Source organism: Protomyctophum parallelum, assembly GCF_964188405.1.
Source record: "Protomyctophum parallelum genome assembly, chromosome: 8".
In the NCBI taxonomy this organism is placed as follows: domain Eukaryota; kingdom Metazoa; phylum Chordata; class Actinopteri; order Myctophiformes; family Myctophidae; genus Protomyctophum; species Protomyctophum parallelum.
Window position 1 is genome coordinate 5,511,381 of NC_139703.1, and position 21,047 is coordinate 5,532,427.

The following is a 21,047-nucleotide window of genomic DNA, read 5'->3' on the forward strand; positions in this document are numbered from 1 at the left end:
TAAAGGAATGAATGGGAGAAGGAGAGACCGAGTGTAAGGAGGAGGGAGTGTGAAGAGAGTGAGAGAGAGAGAGAGAGAGAGAGAGAGAGAGAGAGAGAGAGAGACTGTTTAGTATACATAAACGTTTGTTTGGGGTGAATGTTGAGAAAGGGAGAGGGGAAGAGTGAAGGTAATTATACTAATTAACAGAAAATACATTGAAACTGATATTTATAACCAACTACACCAACAACTAAATCTTGCTCATCTAGGTTGATTGATTTATCGAGAAGACAAACTCCAATTAGACATTGTAGGTGCACATCAGTGACATCACCCAGGCCAATTTCTATTATTTTTAAAGATTTGTTTTGGGGCTTTTTCTGTCTGTATTTGATAGTGTACAGTAAGCTGACAGGGGGAGAGAGATGGAGAGTGACAAGCAGCAAAGGTCGTCAGGACCAGGAGTCGAACCCGTGACACGCTGTCAGGCTGGATTAGCAGCCTAGGTGCCTGGACCGCTAGGCCGGCCCGGGCCACCCAGGCCATTTTCAACCATATCTTCATACAGTATGCAGTTGGTCCTCACTCCTCACTAACGCTACTTATAAAGTTGCACCATTTCTATCTACTGTGGGTGCGTCTCAGAGGTGGGCCGTGGACAGTTCAGTTTATATACCAACGGATTCCAAGCGAATGGAAACCACAGCCTTTATCTTCCTTCCTGGAATGTTAGCATGCTGATATAGAATAGAATAGAATAGAATAGAAGCCATTGTCTTTGCATCAATAAGACATCAAAATTAACATAGATTATGTCATTGTTTGGCAGTTTTCTGAATTGTCCACAGCTCACCTATGAGATAAAGAGCAAGTACAGAAATGGTACCATGTTAAAATGAGCATTAGTGAGGAGTCTGAGGTCCCATTGTATCATTTGTATGAACAAGGTTCAACATGGGGGAAGTGCTACTGCTCCTTTAATTGTATAGGCAGAGATTTAGCCTAAGTTTTGTGTAAAGTATTATGTATGTGGTCCTTGGTCCTCAAACATACTGTAAGGGCCAGATCCCTGTGGTCAGTGCCATTGACTTGACAACTAACATGTATGCCATTGAAATGCACTGGCAGAATCCGCCCTCATAGGTAGACTAAAAGTGCAGTGTGACCATGCCCTTAACCCATTCTGAACGGGCACCCATTTTGGTGTCAGCATCATGTTATGCTTTAGCTATTGAAAAATAGCAGATCTACAAGCTCATATCGCGCCACCGAGTGGCGCGATAAGAGCTTGTAGGTCTGCTATTTTTGAAAAATTTAAGAACGACTGTGACATTTTTAGAATCTGATCTCAGGTCAGAATGGGTTAATCAGACCAGTGTGTGTCCAGTGGAAACCTCGTTATGAATCTGATCTCGGGTCAGAATGGGTTAAAGCTGAAGACAGAGAAAGTTTGACAGAAACAAACGTTTGTGTTCTGCTGCATGGTTCATAGAGGTTATGAGCCTAATGCGCCGTTGCATTCAGATATTCAACCAACACAACACACACACACACACACACTCTCCAATAACAACTCGTGACTGAATGTGAATCAGTAATGTTGATGAGTGAGTCAATGCCAGCGAACAACTCCAGAAAACACTCCTATTGTGCTATAGATTGAGAGAATGTCCACGTTGTGGTTGTTGTTTCTGCTCCTGCCTACTCCTCAGTCTGGTCCAAAGAGACCTCATTATTAACCACTTAAACCCTATGTGGCTGACCGGAGTCTCTCAGGGTCCTTTCTGTTGTCTGTTATGGAGAAAGCTTTCACTGAACATAGCCGATAAGACAAACTCACAATGCGGGGTGTGTGTGTGTGGGCTTGTCGATCAGCTATTTTCTGCAAAAGCTTTTACACACACACAATACGGATGCTGGGGTTGAAGTGGTTAAGCTTATATGTTTCTCTGGACCCCTGCTTTGCCATAATGAGATAAAAAGAGAACGATACTTGGTTGTGCAAACAGTAACCGCTGACTGCTTAATTGTCTCCACCAGGCCGAAGGCTTGGGGACAGAGTATGTTTTGCACCCTGTCCGTCCGCGTGTCCGTCTGTCCGTGTACAGCTAATCTCCGGCACTGTTGGCCCGGTCGCTGCCAATCATTCATCAATAATTGCAGTCACCAGTAGATGGATCTTATAAGCTGACCACACACATGTACAAAGGCACAAATGCATCTCTCTCTTTGAGCATCAGTGTTAGTGTTGTTGCTACCCATAGCTGTTTATTTTGTTTGTCTGTCCACACACTGAAGACTTGTATATCTACAAAAGTAGCTGTATTTCTTTTATAAGGGAGGGACATTTTTAGGAGAGACTTCAAGTGCTCCACAATTGAATAAAATAGATGGAATAGTCTACTACAAGAGTCCTGCTCAGACAATGACACATAACATTTCTGGCATGGCCTGGAATCAAAACTGGGTCTCATGACTTCCCAGGCTTAATGTGACACGTTGGTTTGGTCACTTGCGTCAACCAGACACAGTTCAAAGCAGTCCTTGGGGAGGTCAGTCAGGCTGTGTGAAAAGGTGGATCAGTTTGACGCCAAGAAGATTGGTAAGATGCAGCCTAAGAAAGAGGCTCCTCCTAAGAAAGATTAGACTGTAAAGGATCATCAAGGAGAAGAAAGAGATGAGGTTCTTCACTGACCTCAGCTATGGCCGCCGCCCCCAATGGAACAGGATGTTTTACTGTAATCAGACTGAAGCTTCACGCTTCAGACTAGGAAGATGCATGATGAAGCGCTTATTTTCTGTTTCAAACAAACAAACAAACTGTTGCTGTCCGTACAGCAGTAACATTTAAACCTTGGACGTTGTCAGTATTTAATATTGTCCACCACCGGTTCCACCCATTTATGGACCAATTGGCATAATTTCTGTTTGTTCATCGCCGTATCGACCCTCATCTCCTGCATTTGTTCAGTCCATTAGGCCCAGATACAGTATATGCTTTCACAGTGTTAATTAAACAGTGATACAATTGAGCGCCTTGCAATTAGCTAAATAGGAATCCCTCTAGTGATTGTGAGATCCTTACTGTACCTGAAGTTTATTACTACCATACAGATTAAATAAAATTACATTTTATTCATAAACAAAGGTTAAGTAGCGATGCTTTATGATATATTTTTGGTTAAAACAAAAGGTTATTTGTTAAAAGGTTTAAGCACTATATTGTGATAGTAATCACTGCAATAGAGTGTTTGTTCCGGGTCTCATTACTCTTCAACTCTTTGATAAACAGAAATAACATTTTTTGTGTTCCAGTTTCAATTTGCTCATTTATTTGTGTCATCACTTTGTATCTAAATAAAGGTTTTAAGTAATTTATAAATATATGGCTGAAGAAAGAAAATAAGTGTCTCTATGAACATTGAATCTGATGAATCTGCAATAAACATTTAGAGTAGGGCTGCACAAAAAAATCATATCTAAATAAATATGACAAATATTGCGATATCGATACGATATTACCATTAAAATTTGAAAACTTGAAAACTAAACATTGCTCAAAAAACGAATCGATATAGTGACAATATATTATATCGCAATATATTGTGCAGCCATCATTTAGAGAGGTGGAGGAAATATGATAAAACTAACTTTTGAAGTTAATGTGAAAGCTATAGGGTCTGGCAATTGCCAGCCACTGCAATTCCAAATTACACTCCTGATCTGAGGGGGGGGGGGGGGGGGAGGGAATCCTTTTATGATGTCACTGATTGGCCTACATCATCATCATCTGATTCTGGTGAAATTGTATTGGTACAAGAGAGCCTACAAAAGGGTTTAAAACCCTGAGATGCCATGTTTACATACAATTATGGTATGTGTATACAAATCTGTAAAATGGCCAGCATGTTATGTTCAATTGTAATAGCTAAATACACACTTACACAGTATTCACAGCATGTGAGACTGTGCAATCAAGTACATTATCAGGTGGTTGATGCCACCTTGTGGCTGAAAGCAGAAACAGGACCCTGCATTCATAACAGACATAATTAGGGGGACACACAGGCCTGGAATCTCATGACTTGGCTTTGGTGTTGTCAATGTGGCCTTTGTCTCAATGTGTTTTTACTGCATGGTTAAATAAAGGTTAAAAATTATAATATTTATATATAAATAATAATAATGTTTTGAGGGCACTAAGGGCCGGGCTACACTCACTGGGGGTGGAACGGAACCGTGCCGTGAAACGGAAGCAGCTATAGGTGGCTGCACCGACAATACGTCCGTCCCGCGGGGAGTTCCGCATTTACTGTTTGAAGGTGAGGTGAAGGGCTGCGTAACCCGCAGAGCAATTCCGCGCCAATTCCGTCCCCAGTGTAGCCCGGCCCTAAGGTCTTGTGCCACGGCAAACAAAACATAAAAAGGGTCAAGGGGGGGAGAATAATCAAAGTATTTTTTTGTATTTACATGTTCTCATGTTCAATGCCAAAAGCACAGTTAAATTGTTATAATTGCAAGGATTTGAGTGACGACAAATGGTCCAATAAAATGAAATGACAGTGACGACCCCAGGCATCCCATGGCCTCAGGTGTAGCCTCAACACTGCATGCTTGCTGATGCCGCGCCACACACACAGCTGAGACCACTGGAGGGAATTCTCTTCTCCCCTCCACAACTCTCGTGATTGTTGAGACACAGTACAGAAGCGCCGACAAAAAGCATGCATAAAAGTGTGAGCACAGGCACACACAAACGATGGCACAGAATATGCTGTACTAGGGATATATAGTTCACCCCAAAAATAAATTCTATATCAGTCACCCCAGCCTTGAATTCACTGAGTTCTCTTTTTTTTGGGGGGGGGGGGGGGGGGGGTCATATTCCTGATCCAAAATTCCAATAAATAATAACATTAATAGGCTTTCTGGGATTGATATAGTACTCAAAGACACTTTACATGTGTGTGGGCCACAGCAGAGAGCAAAAAAGAAAATCACTTTATTAGGAAACGATAAAAAAGTAAAAGATAATTAATTTAAGTAAAAAAGGGAGGCAATTATGCAATAGGCCTACTACTAATGTAGGTATAGTTGGAAACATATGTCCAAAACTGTTACTTTTCAAGATCAAAGATCAAAATCAATAGCTAAATTAGGAGATCTACAAGCTAAAAACGCTCAACTATGGAGATAAGATGTTTCTGCCTGTCAGGGACCAGAGTTGGTCGGCAATGAGAGACACCAGGATTCTTGCGTGGTTTTCTTAAAATTGTATTTTTTGTCTTTTATTTTCCACATGAAAACATGACAGAATGACGAACATTAATTCTAGGCCCAAAATAAAGACAAAAGGGACTGAACTTGACATCAAGACTGAGCTAACCAAAATGAGACCTGAGGGGAACATATATAGTGGGTGATCAAACCACTATTGAAACACAGGGGAAGACAAATAATAACATTTAAACATACCTGTACTACAAATCACTACAACATAATCCACTACAACACATCACTAAATCATAAAGAAAAGAAACATAATTAAACTGAAATATCAAAATACATGTCTTCAAAATCATTATAAATTCAAACCTAAATCCCTGCCCAACCCCAATGCAAAGGGGACATGGTGCAGTCCAATTACCCAGCTCCTTATAAGCCAATCTGAAGCAGCTGGCCCTTCTTTCCGTGACCAGCCATTTAAACTCCAGTACTCAAAACAAAAACATGAAATAACTCCTGATAAAACAACTTGGCATTTGACAAAATATAACATATGGATGTGCACTCCAGTCTGTAACTTTATCACAATTGTAATAACCAGTGTGTCATTCAACCGGTTGTGTTGTGTAACTTGTGTGTAGTCCTTTATGCATGTACTGTAGTGTAGAATGTAGTAGTGCTGAAAATAAATATAAACTCAAATAAACCGAAAAAGACAAGTTTCGCTTTACCAACTTTGTGTGGCCATCATATGACATAATTATGTGGCCCTCACACTGCCCAACAGTGAAAATATATTTAAAACCATCACAGTAGTCGTCCTTTCAGTGATTACACAGAGTTGTTTTGGGATTTATAGTCTTATTTACATTTTTTATGGTTTCGCCTTTTGCCTCAATTTACTTGTTAATTAAATAAATATTGGATCAGGAATGCGACACAAATCTCCATGAAGTCAAGGCCTCATGGGCTGAGTCAGTAATTCATGTGATTTACTGTGATATGGTGAAGTATCGTACATTTGGGTATTATTTGCACAATATTAGAGTGTAAAATGATATTACACATGTTGATAATTATAATTATTAAAATTATAATTATTGCCAATCTGGCAACACTGAGTCCCAGAAACACCCCCTTTATCCTTAATATCTCCCTCTCCTTCTCTCTCTCTCTCCCATATTACAGCTGCCTCGTCGCCCTGTGATTTTCGGCATCAGGTTTTTAGTCCCTCTCCACATTTGTGGCTGGGGCGTTTGAACAGGCGAGCGTGGCATCTTGGAGGGGAGTGTGTGTGTGTGTGTGTGTGTGTGTGTGTGTGTGTGTGTGTGTGTGTGTGTGTGTGTGTGTGTGTGTGTGTGTATGTGTGTGTGTGTGTGTGTGTGTGTGTGCATGCGTGCGTGCCTGCGTGTGTGTGTGTGTGTGTGTGTGTGTGTGTGTGTGTGTGTGTGTGTGTGTGCATGCGTGCGTGCCTGCGTGTGTGTGTGTGTGTGTGTGTTAAGCCCTTAGTGTGTTTATCTGCCTCTCCCAGCTGGTCTCCTCAGGGAAGCAGAGATGGAGCAAAGGGGATGGGGGGGTGTCATGGGGTGGGTTGGGGAGGGGGATAGAGGAGAAGAGCGGTGGGTAAAATGGGGGCAGGGGGCACCGACAGAGAGTGGGTGAGACAGAGAACGATGACGATAAACCTGGAATGACAAGTACAGGAATGAAAACAAACAGTGAATGAGTGAATGTTTCTATACTGTCTACTTCAGCACACCATAGGGCCACTTCACCATAGGGCCACTTCACCTATCTTCTTTGTATAATTGGTCCTCACTATTCCTCATTATTCTGTCTCAGAGGACAGCTGTGGACCGTTCAGAAACATGCCTATACCAGTGACATCGTCGGTAGCTGTATTTGGATAAAGTGGTGATAATATATATATATATATATATATATATATATAATATATATATATATAAGGACACATTAAAGTATCTGACAATGTATAACGTCACCATAACAACTTTGATGAGGCCGAATTGTGTTGTTCTAAAAACAACACAATTCCATTTCCTGAAAGGTTCATATTTTGGACATAGTGGTAGCTGGTTTTAGCCCCGACAGCAGAGATATGCTGAAATAATGATACCTTCATATTTCCTTACTTGGCAAGTTCGGCCCAAAATAGACCACCTACCGTCAGGCTGGCCAAGGCTGTCACAATTTCCCTTATGGTCTAGTCCCCCTACTGGATTACATGACGTGGATTATATTATGTGAACATGTGGTTATAGCACCTTTACTTCCCTGTTCCCTTGATCCATGAATTGGCCTATTGAACCTTAACCACGCCTCAGGGCGGTTACTGTACACCTGCATTTGATGATAGTAATATTCTAAACATCATGCATGATGTGCAATATATACAGGTGCCACTACACAGTACACACGCCATCTGTATGCATAGCTTTGGTAAATGAATAATAATTTGGCTATTTGAAAATAGACGATCTACAAGCTAACGCAACATATTGTGAGCTTGCAGATCTGCTATTTTCAAAGGATTTTTAAACATTTAGACATTTTGAAAATGGGACATTTCTGCATTAAAAGACTACCATTTATTTTTGGTATATAAAGTACATTACTTCTATAGATTTAAGTATATATACTATATACTATAGTAAATTCACAATACCAAACTTTTACTTCAACAGAGTATGTTTACATTGTATAAATACTTTGAGTTCTTCTCCACCACTGGGGGGAGGGTGATGATGATGATGTTGATGATGCCAAGTGGCATTCAGGCTAAAAGGTGTACGTATTCATCAATGAGTGCCAACCACATATAGCACATGGCTTCCACCTGCTACATTCAATGATTATAGGAATCATCACAGTGTTGAGTGCACAGCATGTTACAATTGTAGTCACCGTCTGTAGAGCAAAATCTGGGGCACCCTTTATGGAGATGAGAGAGAGAGACAGAGAGAGAGAGACAGAGAGAAGGAGAGAGATAGAGAGAGGGAGAGGGAGAAAGAGAGGGAGATAGGGGGGAGGAGAGATATCTCATTATATTCGCATAGCCCCCCTTTCCTAATATGGTATCGAATAAGCTCTATTATGATAATGATCAGCGCTGAACTTCCTCCCAAATATATAATTATCTTATGAGGATTGGAGTGTTTGTTTGATTGGGAGAGTGTTCTCCATTTTTTACTGTTAAATGAACAACAATGAACAGCCTCCGACTCCGACACTGTGGATGCATGTGGGTCCGTGGCAAATCCGTGCCATTGCAGGCAGACACACACACACACACACACACACACACACACACACACACACACACACACACACACGGTCAACATGAATGTGTGCACGCCTGTCTGCATAGATATGCGATTATACTGTATGTGCATACAGTACGTGTACTTTAAATGACTATGAGTGTGTGTGTGTGTGTGTGCTGGATGGTAAAAATACCCCTCTCACTCCAGTCAGTCAGGCAGAAGCAATATAGCAATCGCTATGGTCCGCCAACATGAGCAATTTTACGGCAGCTAGTTAAGTACAAAACAGGGGGCCAAGAGGCCATCACACGCAGACTCCACACGCCTGATGCACACTTCACAATAGAGACGGCTCCGTCGTTAAACTGTGACACGTGTTGTACAGTCTCTGGTAACAACCTGAGAGAGTGGAACGGAACGTGTGAACAAGAAGACAGGGGGATATACGTGTATGTACGAGTACAAATGTGAGTGAACAGAACAGAGAAAGTGCAGCCATATTTACCTAAACCTCACGTCACACCTTACGTCACAGGCTTTTCTCCACATGGCAAAAGCTTTGGTTTTCATTCCAAACTGACTGACTGCTGTATTTTACATTTTTCTGGGGAGCCCCTGGATGGAACCCTCTCAAGGAACCCCTGGGGATTGTGGAACTTCGCCTCCCGGAAGCTGAGAAAGGATGCTAGCTGTCATCTGTTCGTCATTTCCGTTCACGAAAATATATTGTAAAATATCTATAAAATATATATTTTAATTTTAATTTCTGCTAAGCATATACTACACTGTACAGTATATGCTTCAAATCATTAGATTTACAGTTTTGACACCTTTGCACGACGGGACAGGACGGGGCTGCTATTAACCCATTCTGGGCGGGGTTCCCTATTTGTACCTTACCCCCTCAGGCCGGGAACCCATATTTGGGTTCTGTACAGTATGTACAGTATTCAAAAATGTAAAAATTTTGATTCTGCTATATCAATATTTGAAGTTTTTCAGAAACCTTAGGTCAGGATTTAGAGGCGTTTTTAGAATCGGCCTTAGGCCTGAATGGGTTAAATGAAACAAAATGGTCCCTGAAACAAAATGTGTTGAGATGAGGTGTCGGCGGCCATGCACACATATACATTAATATCATTTTGGGGGTCCATGACATGAAAAGGTTTGACTGCCACTGATACTGTTGTTCAGAAAACGAAGACATCGTTTTGTCCTCAGGTCTTAATAGGTAAAGCCAGTGACATTACATTAATGTTGATGCTGATACTCACTCTCTCTCTCTCTCTCTCTCTGTGTACTCAACTGTAAGCTTGACTGACCACAACAAGCAGGCAGAGAATCTCCATGTTATTTTAACAGTGTCTCTCTGGTCCTTGATGGTCGTCTTCTCCCAGTGGGGTTTCCATGGCTACTTGAAGTCAGGTGACCTGCAGCCCGGCCCCTGTGTGTGTGTGTGTGTGTGTGTGTGTGTGTGTGTGTGTGTGTGTGTGTGTGTGTGTGTGTGTGTGTGTGTGTGTGTGTGTGTGTGTGTGTGTGTGTTCTGTGTGTGTGTGTGTGCCCTGCGTGCGTGCATGTGTTTGGAAATCTCCTGCCTACCAAGCCTACCATGTGATGGCAGAATATATTGCCATATTTTCCAAACGCTTAGTTTAAACCAAGTTGTCGATCCTGTTACATAACTGCTCGGTTTTGTGGGGCAGTTTTTCTAATGCAATGTGACACAGCTCTGTTCACACATCTCTTTAATGCTCTGTAATTGCACATACATTTAACACTCTTGATTTGTGTTTGGCTTGTTTCATAATAATTGGTTTGTGTGTGTGTGTGTGTGTGTGTGTGTGTGTGTGTGTGTGTGTGTGTGTGTGTGTGTGTGTGTGTGTGTGTGTGTGTGTTTGTGCGTGCGTGCGTGCGTGCGTGCGTGCGTGTGTGCGTGTGTGTGTGTGTGCGTGCATGCATGCGTGTGTGTGTGTGTGTGTGTGCGCATATGTGTGCATGCGTGTGTGCATTGTGACGTACACTCAGTATGTGGAGGGGTGTTTGTGGTAGCGTGTTTGTGCATTTTCATTTACATGTGTCTAGCTCTGGCAAAGTCCACTTAAAAATAATAAATCACTAAGAAATGCAAGGCAAGTAGCCTTTGCAAAGTGTGCGTGCAAGCGTGCAAGCATGCGTGCTTGCATGTGTTAATGTGTATGCTGTAGTAGCATAGTATTAGTTAACTGACATGAAGACATTTTATATGGCCCTCACAGACAAATGGTTGTTTTATATGGTTAGAAAAATATGTTTAGACAATTAGCTAAACATTCAGGTTAGGGTAAGAATCAGACAGAGAGAGAGGAAGAGAGAGAGGAAGAGAGAGAGGAAGAGAGACAAAGACAAAGAGAAAGAAGAATCTTGTAATGTTCCAATAATAATATGCAAAGTCCATAACTAATACAAAAGACAAACTGCCTTGTTGACCTTTAGTCTTTGTTAGATTTTCATTTGAAAAATACCTTCAAAAGTAACAAGTGGCATGCAGTGCAGACGTTCTGCGCTTCAGATCTGAACAGGAGACGGAGAGAGAGAGAGAGAGAGAGAGAGAGAGAGAGAGAGAGAGAGAGAGAGAGAGAGAGAGAGAGAGAGAGAGAGACAGACACAAGCTGTGTTTCCATGGTTTTACATTTACAAAAGCCTGGTGACGCGAGGTTATCTGTCTGCAGGCGCTCTTGCTCTCCCCTGGTAAGTGCGTTGATCATGGAGGTCAAATTTCTCCAAAACAGGACGAGGAGAGACTAGTAGTCAACAACATCAACATGGCCAAAATGGAAATGTACTGTCTTCGCGTCCATTCACAAAAGTCGCAGGACAGGGGTCCCTCGTCCCATGTACTTGAAAACAAAACTATACCAGCCCCTGTCAAGTCAACAACACACGCCTATTTAGGTGTGTGTGTGTGTGTGTGTGTGTGTGTGTGTGTGTGTGTGTGTGTGTGTGTGTGTGTGTGTGTGTGTGTGTGTGTGTGTGTGTGTGTGTGACATGATAAGATAATCGTGTAAGATTATCCTGTAGTGTGTGATGCTATCAGTTTCAGATCGGGTATAGTGTCTTAACAGAACATCAAACGGTAAAATAAATGTCAGATAATGTGTCTCACTTGACTGGCAAAATATCGCCAACTACTGCTTATTTAATATCTCCCAAGAATCGCATTTTATCAGTGGATGGAAACAAGAAAAACACGCTTTACTTTTTCACCTACAGAGAGAGAGGAGAGAGAGAGAGAGAGAGAGAGAGAGAGAGAGAGAGAGAGAGAGATGCGGCCTCATTGGCCAATCATGTCTGCCACAGACAGGCCGACCTTTCCCTGCGCAGACCGCAGATCATTGCTCACCGAGCTGAGACAGGATGCAGCAACTCAACTCTGACCTGACGCATCAGGAAATATCCCGTCAGATCCCGGAGCTAGAGTCGCCTACCATGACCCGAGCATACGTATTAAAAGGGGACACATCTGTGAATATATCCCATCAGACCCAAGAGAAATGACAATAAGGCAGAAGCGCTTGACGCATGCATGTAATGATGATGAAAAAAAACATTAAATTCTCTTTATTGTTAATGGGATTTAATGTTTGTGTTAGGGAAAAAACATTCATTTCTCTTCATTGTCAATGGCGTTTTTAAAACAAACATTGAACTAAAAACAAACATTAAACCTGTATATAGGAGGGGCAAGAAACGTAAGTCAAAGTCAAAGTCATACGATTTGTCACACATGTCACCGCAGCGAAATTTGTTCTCCGCATTTGACCCATCTCTTTGAGCAGTGAGCCGCAGCCAAGGAGCGGTGAGCTGCAGCCAATCATTTGATTAGTAGATTTGACCCCCCCAATCCAACCCTTTGAGTGCCAAGCAGGGAGGCATTGGGTCCCATTTTTACAGTCTTTGGTATGACCCGGCCGGGGATCGATCCCCGACCTCCCAGTTTCAGGGCAGACACTCTAACCACAAGGCCACTGTCTGGTAATGTTACATAATGTTGATATATGTTCCTCTCTTTCATCCATTCCACAGTCACTTGCATGCATGATCGTGTTTATGCATACTTGCATGTATGTACTCATGTACTGTATGCAATGCATGCATGTTTGTGCATGTCACCAGTAGGAGGGACTGTAACATCAACCTCTCATTATAAAACTTACACTACTACCAGTAAGACGCCCTGAGGACCTCCCCCTAAAGGGCGAGGTCGCTTGCACGCATCCGCCTGGGTGACGGAAGACGGCAGATTGCTAGGCGAGCGCTAGCACTTTGGCATGGGGCTCAGATCAACGTATGGAATTCATTTTGTATATATGGACCGTGACTTGAGTCACAGTGTACAGGGTTTGATGAGGTCAGATCCACATATGGAATGTCAGACCAGGTCAGCTTCATATATGGAGATCTAAGGGTTTGAGGTTTGAGGTCAGATGTAGAGTTGCTGGCCGGCTCCATATATGCAGGTGATAATCCAGTCTCCATGTATGGTTATCCAGTAGAGGATTTGATGATGTCAGATTGACATATGGAGCGTGTCACGAGGCGTGATGTCACGAGGCAAGGTGTGTGTGTGTGTGTGTGTGTGTGTGTGTGTGTGTGTGTGTGCACAAGTGTCTACCCCGGGGCAAGTCACATGGCGCTGACATCACAGGACAGGGGAATGAGGAAAAGAGGTTCCACACACACACACAACACACACACAACAATGGTTTTCCGTGGAGTGCCAGACCCAAACTCCAGTATACAAAAAAATGGTGTGTGCCAATAAACAAATGGAAATATGCGTACTTTGTCCGGCATTTATTTAAAATCTTTAGCATCTTGTGGGGGGGGGGGGGCGGGGGGTGGAGGCCATTGATATGATGGCGTTCACTGTGTAATAATTATTCTAATGCTAATTCGTGTGATGAATATACATCAGCTGCATAATATCGTTGCTGTTGGGCAGAAAACTCAGATCTCCATATTTAAAATTTAGTTTTTATTTTCTCCCTACTGAATGCCCTACTGAATGCCCTACTTCATCCAAGAGTGCCGCAAAAAAGAGTAAAACAATCTGATCTACAAGACGCGTTGTGAACTTGTACACAGGGCTAATTTCACAATTTGAAAATGTTTGTAAAATAATTTTAAAAAAGGAACTGTTTTGGACATACAAGGTTTCCACGCACGCACGCACGCACGCACGCACGCACGCACGCACGCACGCACGCACGCACGCACACACACACACACACACACACACACACACACACACACACACACACACATGCACAAGCAAAGAAATGCACACAAGATGAAGAGTTGGGGCACATCTCAAAGGACAGCTTCTGCATGACTTGCTGGATGGAGGAGAGAAGGGGACCTTAAAGCTGTTTGAAGCGTAATATGTCATCCACTAACAGCGTGCCAAACAGGCCGAGAGCTGGCACTCACTCGCACACACACGCACGGTTCACAAACACGTACGTACGTGCGCGCGCACACACACACACACACACACACACACGCGTGCACGCAAAAGAGCTCTCTCGCAATCCTCCAAACAAAACCTCTAAAATGGATTGTTATCATAGCCCTTTGCAGACTTCATTCAAAGCTTAAAAAAAGCACTAATGGAGGGAGACCGTTACACTGCAGTCAGCGCAGCCTGCAGCCGATATATTCAAGACTTCATTAGCAAAGTAAATGTCAATCGCTATCGAAACACACATGCCTCTGGCCACCCGGGGCCAAGGAAACGGATCTGACTGACAAACATATGTTTCCTCCTGGTGACTTATTCTGAAGAGTAAAGCGATACATAAAAGTATTTAGTCTGTCTAATAGGGCTCAATCTCCATTATTAACAAAACCAATGCAATTAATTCCCTGTGTACAAAAAATAAAAACACCTATAACAAACTGCACGGCAGCACAAAACCACACTCAATATGAACCACATTACACTCTAAAGACCGGTATAATTAGTTGACTGGAGTACCCCAGGGTCATTGCTATAAGCCTTCTCCTGTTTTCACTCTATGCGAAATATCTTCACCGAAAACAGCTGATCTACAAGCTCAAAGGGCTTTGCATTGTTACCCATGGTGACTGTGAGCTTGAAAATATCTGCTGTTTTCGCTGAATGTTCGTCACAGAATAAGGACATTATAGTGTTGATGTGCATGGTTAAATTTATTTTCCTACCAATTAAGAAATTAAAAATAATTTTCCTACCAATTTAGTCGTTATTCCAATCAATTCCTCTCCGCACACATGCACATACATCTACTGACTCACCTGCCGGTGAGGAGCCCCCACCGGGAGGACGTAGACTCGTATAGAGCCTTCGCACTGCTTCTCCCGCCCCACACTGCCCGCTGAGAAGTGCCGCCCCCCCAGCCCGTTTGGATACATGCAGTGACACATCACCGTCCCACCGGCTTCCCTCCCCCGAACGCGGGCCTAATTGAGTTTGTACAGACGATTGGCCACGCTGGATGCACCATGTTGGATTTGAACCAACAACCTCTGCGGTGGTGGGCATGGCACTTTACCACTGTGCCACCTGAGTGCCTAAACAAAGCTATAGCGACCAAATCAAGCTAGATTTAGGCTTCTGCAGCTAATATGTCATTTGGCTCCGTATGGTGACAGATACAGTATAATCCCCAGGCCCCACTTCGAGAACCATCTTTATATTTATATTAACACATTAGTCCAGCTATTATTGTAATAGGATGATGATATTACTGTTGGGTACAAATCTGTCTTCTTGAATGAATTCGAATACGTAAGTCATGATTTTAATTGTTTGCATCCTTAACCATAGCAGCCACAGGGGAACCTGGCTTTAGTCTCCTCCTCTTGAGATGGTAAGTGAGGAGCTACGGCAAACGGGCAAAGGTCAAATTTCGTTGCTGTTGGGCATGCAGAAACCACGGATCTCCATATAATTATGTTTCAACGTTTTATGTTATTTATTTATTCGTTGTGCTCATTAATGCCCTATATTCGTTGAGAACGAATTCTTCTCTTCACTTCTCACACTAAAACCTACGAGTTGCACAGTACAAAACCACTTACTGTTGGCCAATTGGGGGGGAGGGGGTTCAGCGTCTTGCTCCAGCTCTGTTTTTCGGAAGGTGGTGACCATTCACTTCCTCACCCAGATCTTTTTTGATCTTCGAACCGGGAACCTTTCATTTATAAACTCGCTCATCTAACCTTTAGAGTTTAGACCAACGGCCCCTGATATTATTATACAGAAGATGGTCGACAAAACTGGAATAGAGAAAAATGCTCCCATAATGTGATTGGTATTGGTATGGAGTCCCTCACACACACACACACACGCACGCACACAGAGGCAACTCTGAGTGTTATCGTCATCATACAGATGGTGCTTTGGGTCATCGACTGGCTGCTCTTTTTGGCTCTGACCCACAATTGTAGCCTAGATTATGTGTCCATCTTTAAATTAGTCACACACAAGACAGCCAAGAGATCTGAAGTGGATGGACAGTTGGACACCCTTCTCAAAGGACTTTGTGCAACTGCAAGGGGACCCCAAAAGAGAAGTTTTTTAAAGATAATGTACAATTTTGCAGCGAGTCACAAACACTTTGAGGGCTTGTATGTACTAGATTGGCTACCTGGAACTCCTGCCTTATACTAATGTGACACAAGTCTGCATGGTGTGTAAAGGTGCGTTCAGACTTGGATGGTTAGAGCGGCGCGATTACATACAAAGTCATTGCAAAGACAAGAATTGGTGCGGTACCAACGGGACGAACCGAGGCGAATATGTATTCAGGTCTGAAGTCTGAACGCAGCTTAAGGTTCACGTTCACCCCTTCAAGCAACATTAGCCTCCTATACACACACGCGCGCGCACTATCTGTCTAGCCTACTTATAATATAAGAGAGCTCTCTTAATTGGCATTTCTCTATCAAATAACATAAATAAGAACTCATGCAACAATTGGAAATGTATGTATAGGTTATTAGTCAATATATGCTAATGAAGCTGGGATCAAGCTGTTCTCATGCACTCACTCTGATTTGTAGAATCTCTTTTTTTCCTCTTTTTTACGGGCAATTATTGACAGACGCACAAGTGAACACAACCATTTTGGTCACGACGGACCACTGTAAAGTGTAGCTGGATCTGCGCGCCTAGACGGTCGGGTATAATAATAACCACTTGAAGTTGAACCCCAACAACATCCATCAATGATGGACCATCATAATATTATACCGGGGGAAACATTAGCAAACAACATCTACATATACAGCCTACAATTGGCTGTATTTTGGAGAAGAGATACTGTCGACGGGACGAGGGGGGGGGAAAGCAAATGTTCTTCACCAAGTTATTTCATGCAAAACAATAAGGGAAACTTCCAACTTACCCATTCCAAAACGCGGATAAATCCGAGAGGTAATTTCAGCACGTGGAATGTCCCCGCAGATGCAAGCTGTGCAAAGACAATTTTCACATAGATATAAATCAATTCATTGATACTGGTCTGACATTTAATGTCACATACTGTGAGTCTGTGTGTCTAATTACACTGATTACGCGCACGCATGCAATTGAAAAGAGTGGGAAAGGCAAAAGAGTGATTTACGAACCTGATTGGCAGTATCCATTTCCAGAAGACTTTTTCACTAGATTTGAGTAAATGAAAACAATAACAAAATGCAAGTCAAATCCCCGATTGATAATGCGCGTTATGCGCCCCTCTCTCTCTCTCCCCCTCTCTCTCTGCTCTAATTAGGCTACTCCATAGTCCATACGGAAAGCATCGACTTGTCCTCGGCTTGTAGAATAATGTAAAGTACCGTAGAGACAGCCAGGGATTGGCTTCACGAGGAAGAGCAACGCCTTCGTCGTTTTACTATTGGACGAAGTGCTCTGTTATATCTGTCTCAATTTTTAACGGCGAGTTGTTGGGAGAATTCTGCTTTTCCCATTTTGCATAGATTAGACAAACATAAAAAATAGTAGGCTATTGGCGACAGCTAGTTCTGTGATGTATTTATTACAATAAATTCAGCATGCCTTTCAATCGATCAGTCGCTTTGTATCTGCAGATAATCACAGATGGGTAACGGCGTGTGCGCAGCGCTCTGTGCGTAAAACGCACAAATACGCACCAGGCAGCAATCAGCACGTGTTGTGTTGGCTATTTCAACGTAAATGCACCTTTTACAATATTCAAGCTAGATAGACACTACGTTGTCGTTTAGTCTAGTCGTCAGTTGACATGCATAGGCTACTATTATTGCCTTATTGTTATTATTATTTCTGTTATTTCCCCAATGCTTTTGTTGTTTTACTATGAACTTCATTATTGCCTCACTGTCTGTCCGTTTTTAGCCAGCCTCTCTGGAGAAGAAGGAGCAATTTCTCATCTAATTAGATCGCCCAGGCAGAGAGAGAGAGAGAGAGAGGGGGGGGGGGAGAGAGGGAGAGATATAGAGAGGGAGAGAGAGAGAGAGAGAGAGAGAGAGAGAGATGGAGAGAGAGAGAGAGAGGGGGGGGGAGGGAGAGAGAGAGGGAGTCGGGAGAGAGAGGGAGGGAGAGAGAGAGAGGGAGCGAGGGAGAGAGGGAGAGAGAGGGAGGGAGAGAGAGAGAGAGGGAGGCAGAGAAAGAGAGAGAGAGAGACTACAGTGGTGGGCTTCCCACTATGCTGAGCTGATGACAATTTCTCTACAGCCAAGTGCTAACTGCTCTGACAGCGTGGCTAATTTACCCACATCTCCAATCGCCCCCCCCCCCCCCCCCCTCTCTCTCTCTCTCTCTCTCTCTCTCACAAGCATGCACGCACGCACGCACGCACACACACACACACACACATGTCACACACACACACACACACACACACACACACACACACACACACACACACACACACACACACACACACACTTGCTTTCACATCGCCTGAAGGGCTCTGTCCATGCGATTAGCGAACGGTTAGATGTGATTGGCTAATATTTTCACCACAGGAAATCAAAAGGATGCGAGCAAGAAGAAGAGGCTCTCTCATCATGTGCACTTTATCCATTATGATCTCTGTCTGATAACGAGCCCAGCCATACACTATTACGGCTCTGCCTTTTATCTGACCTAACATCATGCAGACTGTGGTGGGAGAGTGCTCAGATTTAAGTAGGCCTATTAAACGTAGCAAAACCACAAAATGGAAATATTCTGTTTACGAGTAAAAGGCCTATACATGCAGCTTTCAAATCCAGCTCTATATGGCGGCGATCAGAGCAATGATCACCACGCCACTGTTAAACACTGCACGACAGCACTGTTAAACACTGCACGACAGCACTGTTAAACAATGCTGTAGCAGTCACTGTCCCATATGTGTGAAATGTAGGTTTTTGGTGTGACTATAGTCTCATGGCCTGAACAGTGTGTGTGCCAAGTTTGGTGCAGATATACCGATACCGGTGCGCCTTAATTGCAAGTCCGGATGTTACCCATTTGTGACATCCTCCACCATCTACCCACACTATAAATTATACTTACTTATTTAATTATCTTCGTGCTGGTGGATATGGTCTTTGGTCATGGTTCACACGGGGCAGATTAAACAATGCATGCAGTCTATACCATTCATTAAGGAAGCCAGCGATATGACGTTGCAAAGGCGCCTTTGCATCGTTTCATCTGTGAACGCACCATTACTCTTCTTCACCAATGAACACCAATGCTGTCTGTCTAGTATTTACTGCACGATGTTGCACTTGGCCCCATATAGGCGATTTTTGGCTCTCCCAACAGGGGGGGCACAGAGGGGACTGGGGGGGCACTGCATGGGGGGACACTGGGGAGGCACTGGGGGACACTGGGGGGACACTGGGGAGGCACTGGGGGGACACTGGGGGGCACTGGGGAGGCACTGGGGGGGACTGGGGAGGCACTGGGGGACACTAGGGGGACACTAGGGAGGCACTGGGGGGGACTGGGGAGGCACTGGGGGACACTGGGGGGACACTAGGGAGGCACTGGGCAGACACGGGGAGGCACTGGTCAGGCACTGGGGAGGCACTGGGCAGACACGGGGGAGGCACTGGTCAGGCACTGGGGAGGCACATGGGCAGACACTGGGCAGGCAGCCAGGCACTGGAGAGGCACTGGGCAAACACTCATGGGCAGACACTGGGCAGACACTAGGGAGGCACTGGGCAGACACTGGGGAGGCACTGGGTGGACACTGGGGAGGCACTGGGCCGACTCTGGGCAGACACTGCAGGGTAGTCACTGCACTGGGGAGGCACTGGGCCGACTCTGGGCAGACACTGGGGAGGCACTGGGCAGACACTGGGCAGACACTGGGGAGGCACTGGGGAGGCACTGGGCAGACACGGGGGAGGCACTGCACTGGGGAGGCACTGGGCCGACTCTGGGCAGACACTGGTCAGGCACTGGGGAGGCACTGGGCAGACACGGGGGAGGCACTGGGCAGACACGGGGGAGGCACTGGTCAGACACGGGGGAGGCACTGGTCAGACACTGGGGAGGCACATGGGCAGACACGGGGGAGGCACTGGGGAGGCACTGGGCAGACACTGGGGAGGCACTGGGGAGGCACTGTGGAGGCACTGGGTCTTCACCTTCCACCCACACTCTAAGCAATTTTAATAAGATTTGACTCAAATTAAATAGATACTAATAGGACCGTTTGACCTGCAGCTGTCTGTCAGAAACTGAAATCTATGACTTCCGTCTCATTAATATGACTCTAATCTCTCTTCTGTTGTGTTCTGGTGTAGGGCAGCACTTTCTTGAAGTTGAGTCATTTTTGAGGGGCGCTAGCCCCTCCTATATACAGCTTTAATGTTTGTCTTTCAACAATGCTTAAGAAAATGCCATACACAATAAAGAGAAATGTAATGTTTGTTTTGAAGACTAAAACAAACATTAGCACCCGTTGCTTAAACAAACATGATGTTGTAAGATGATAAGAGCACCCCTCACTTCACACGGGTGTGATTTTTGTAAAAATAGATAACAAATAAAATGGAAGCCTACATTTCTGTGTGAATATGGTTTACTTTGTCAACTGTGATCTAACCAATGACTTTCCTACTCAACTTATAGCATCTGTGTTTGCGCAGGGAGGGAGTGATAATTGCAAATGCAACAATTGATTATTTGATTGAATATTTTATCGACATTTTTAAAAGTATAGGCCTACAGCAGTTCTAGTTAAAACAAGTGGTGGTGGATGATGCCTCTCACAAGAAACATATGGCAGAGCTCACCGAACGAGAGAGCCGTTCACTACATTGGGGGCAGGTCAGGTCATCATTTTTGGTCAGCTTAGTTAACTTTTACTTAGGTTTGTTACGTCATTATACCTTTCAAGCCGGGAACGCTGACAAAAACGGATTGATAGAAGGCATTTTTAGAATCTGCCTTATGGGCTAATGGAGACTGGGTGAAGTCAGTGGGTCAATCAGCCAGCCAGTCAGCCAGCCAGCCAGCCAGCCAGTCAGTCAGTCAGTCAGTCA

General features: G+C 43.9%; 1 protein-coding gene across 1 annotated transcript in view; it reads right to left on the minus strand.

Annotated features, from left to right (window-relative positions):
- The window catches only part of synpra (synaptoporin a), a gene marked incomplete at both ends in the record, with an annotated part of 22,240 nt that extends 5,078 nt beyond the window's left edge, over positions 1 to 17,162 (minus strand). Inside the window, 2 exons of the mRNA XM_083772270.1 lie at positions 16,922 to 16,987; positions 17,145 to 17,162. Of these exons, the coding sequence (XP_083628396.1) occupies positions 16,922 to 16,987; positions 17,145 to 17,162 (84 nt within the window). The remainder of the gene's footprint in view (positions 1 to 16,921; positions 16,988 to 17,144) is intronic.
- Positions 17,163 to 21,047: the final 3,885 nt, after the last annotated feature.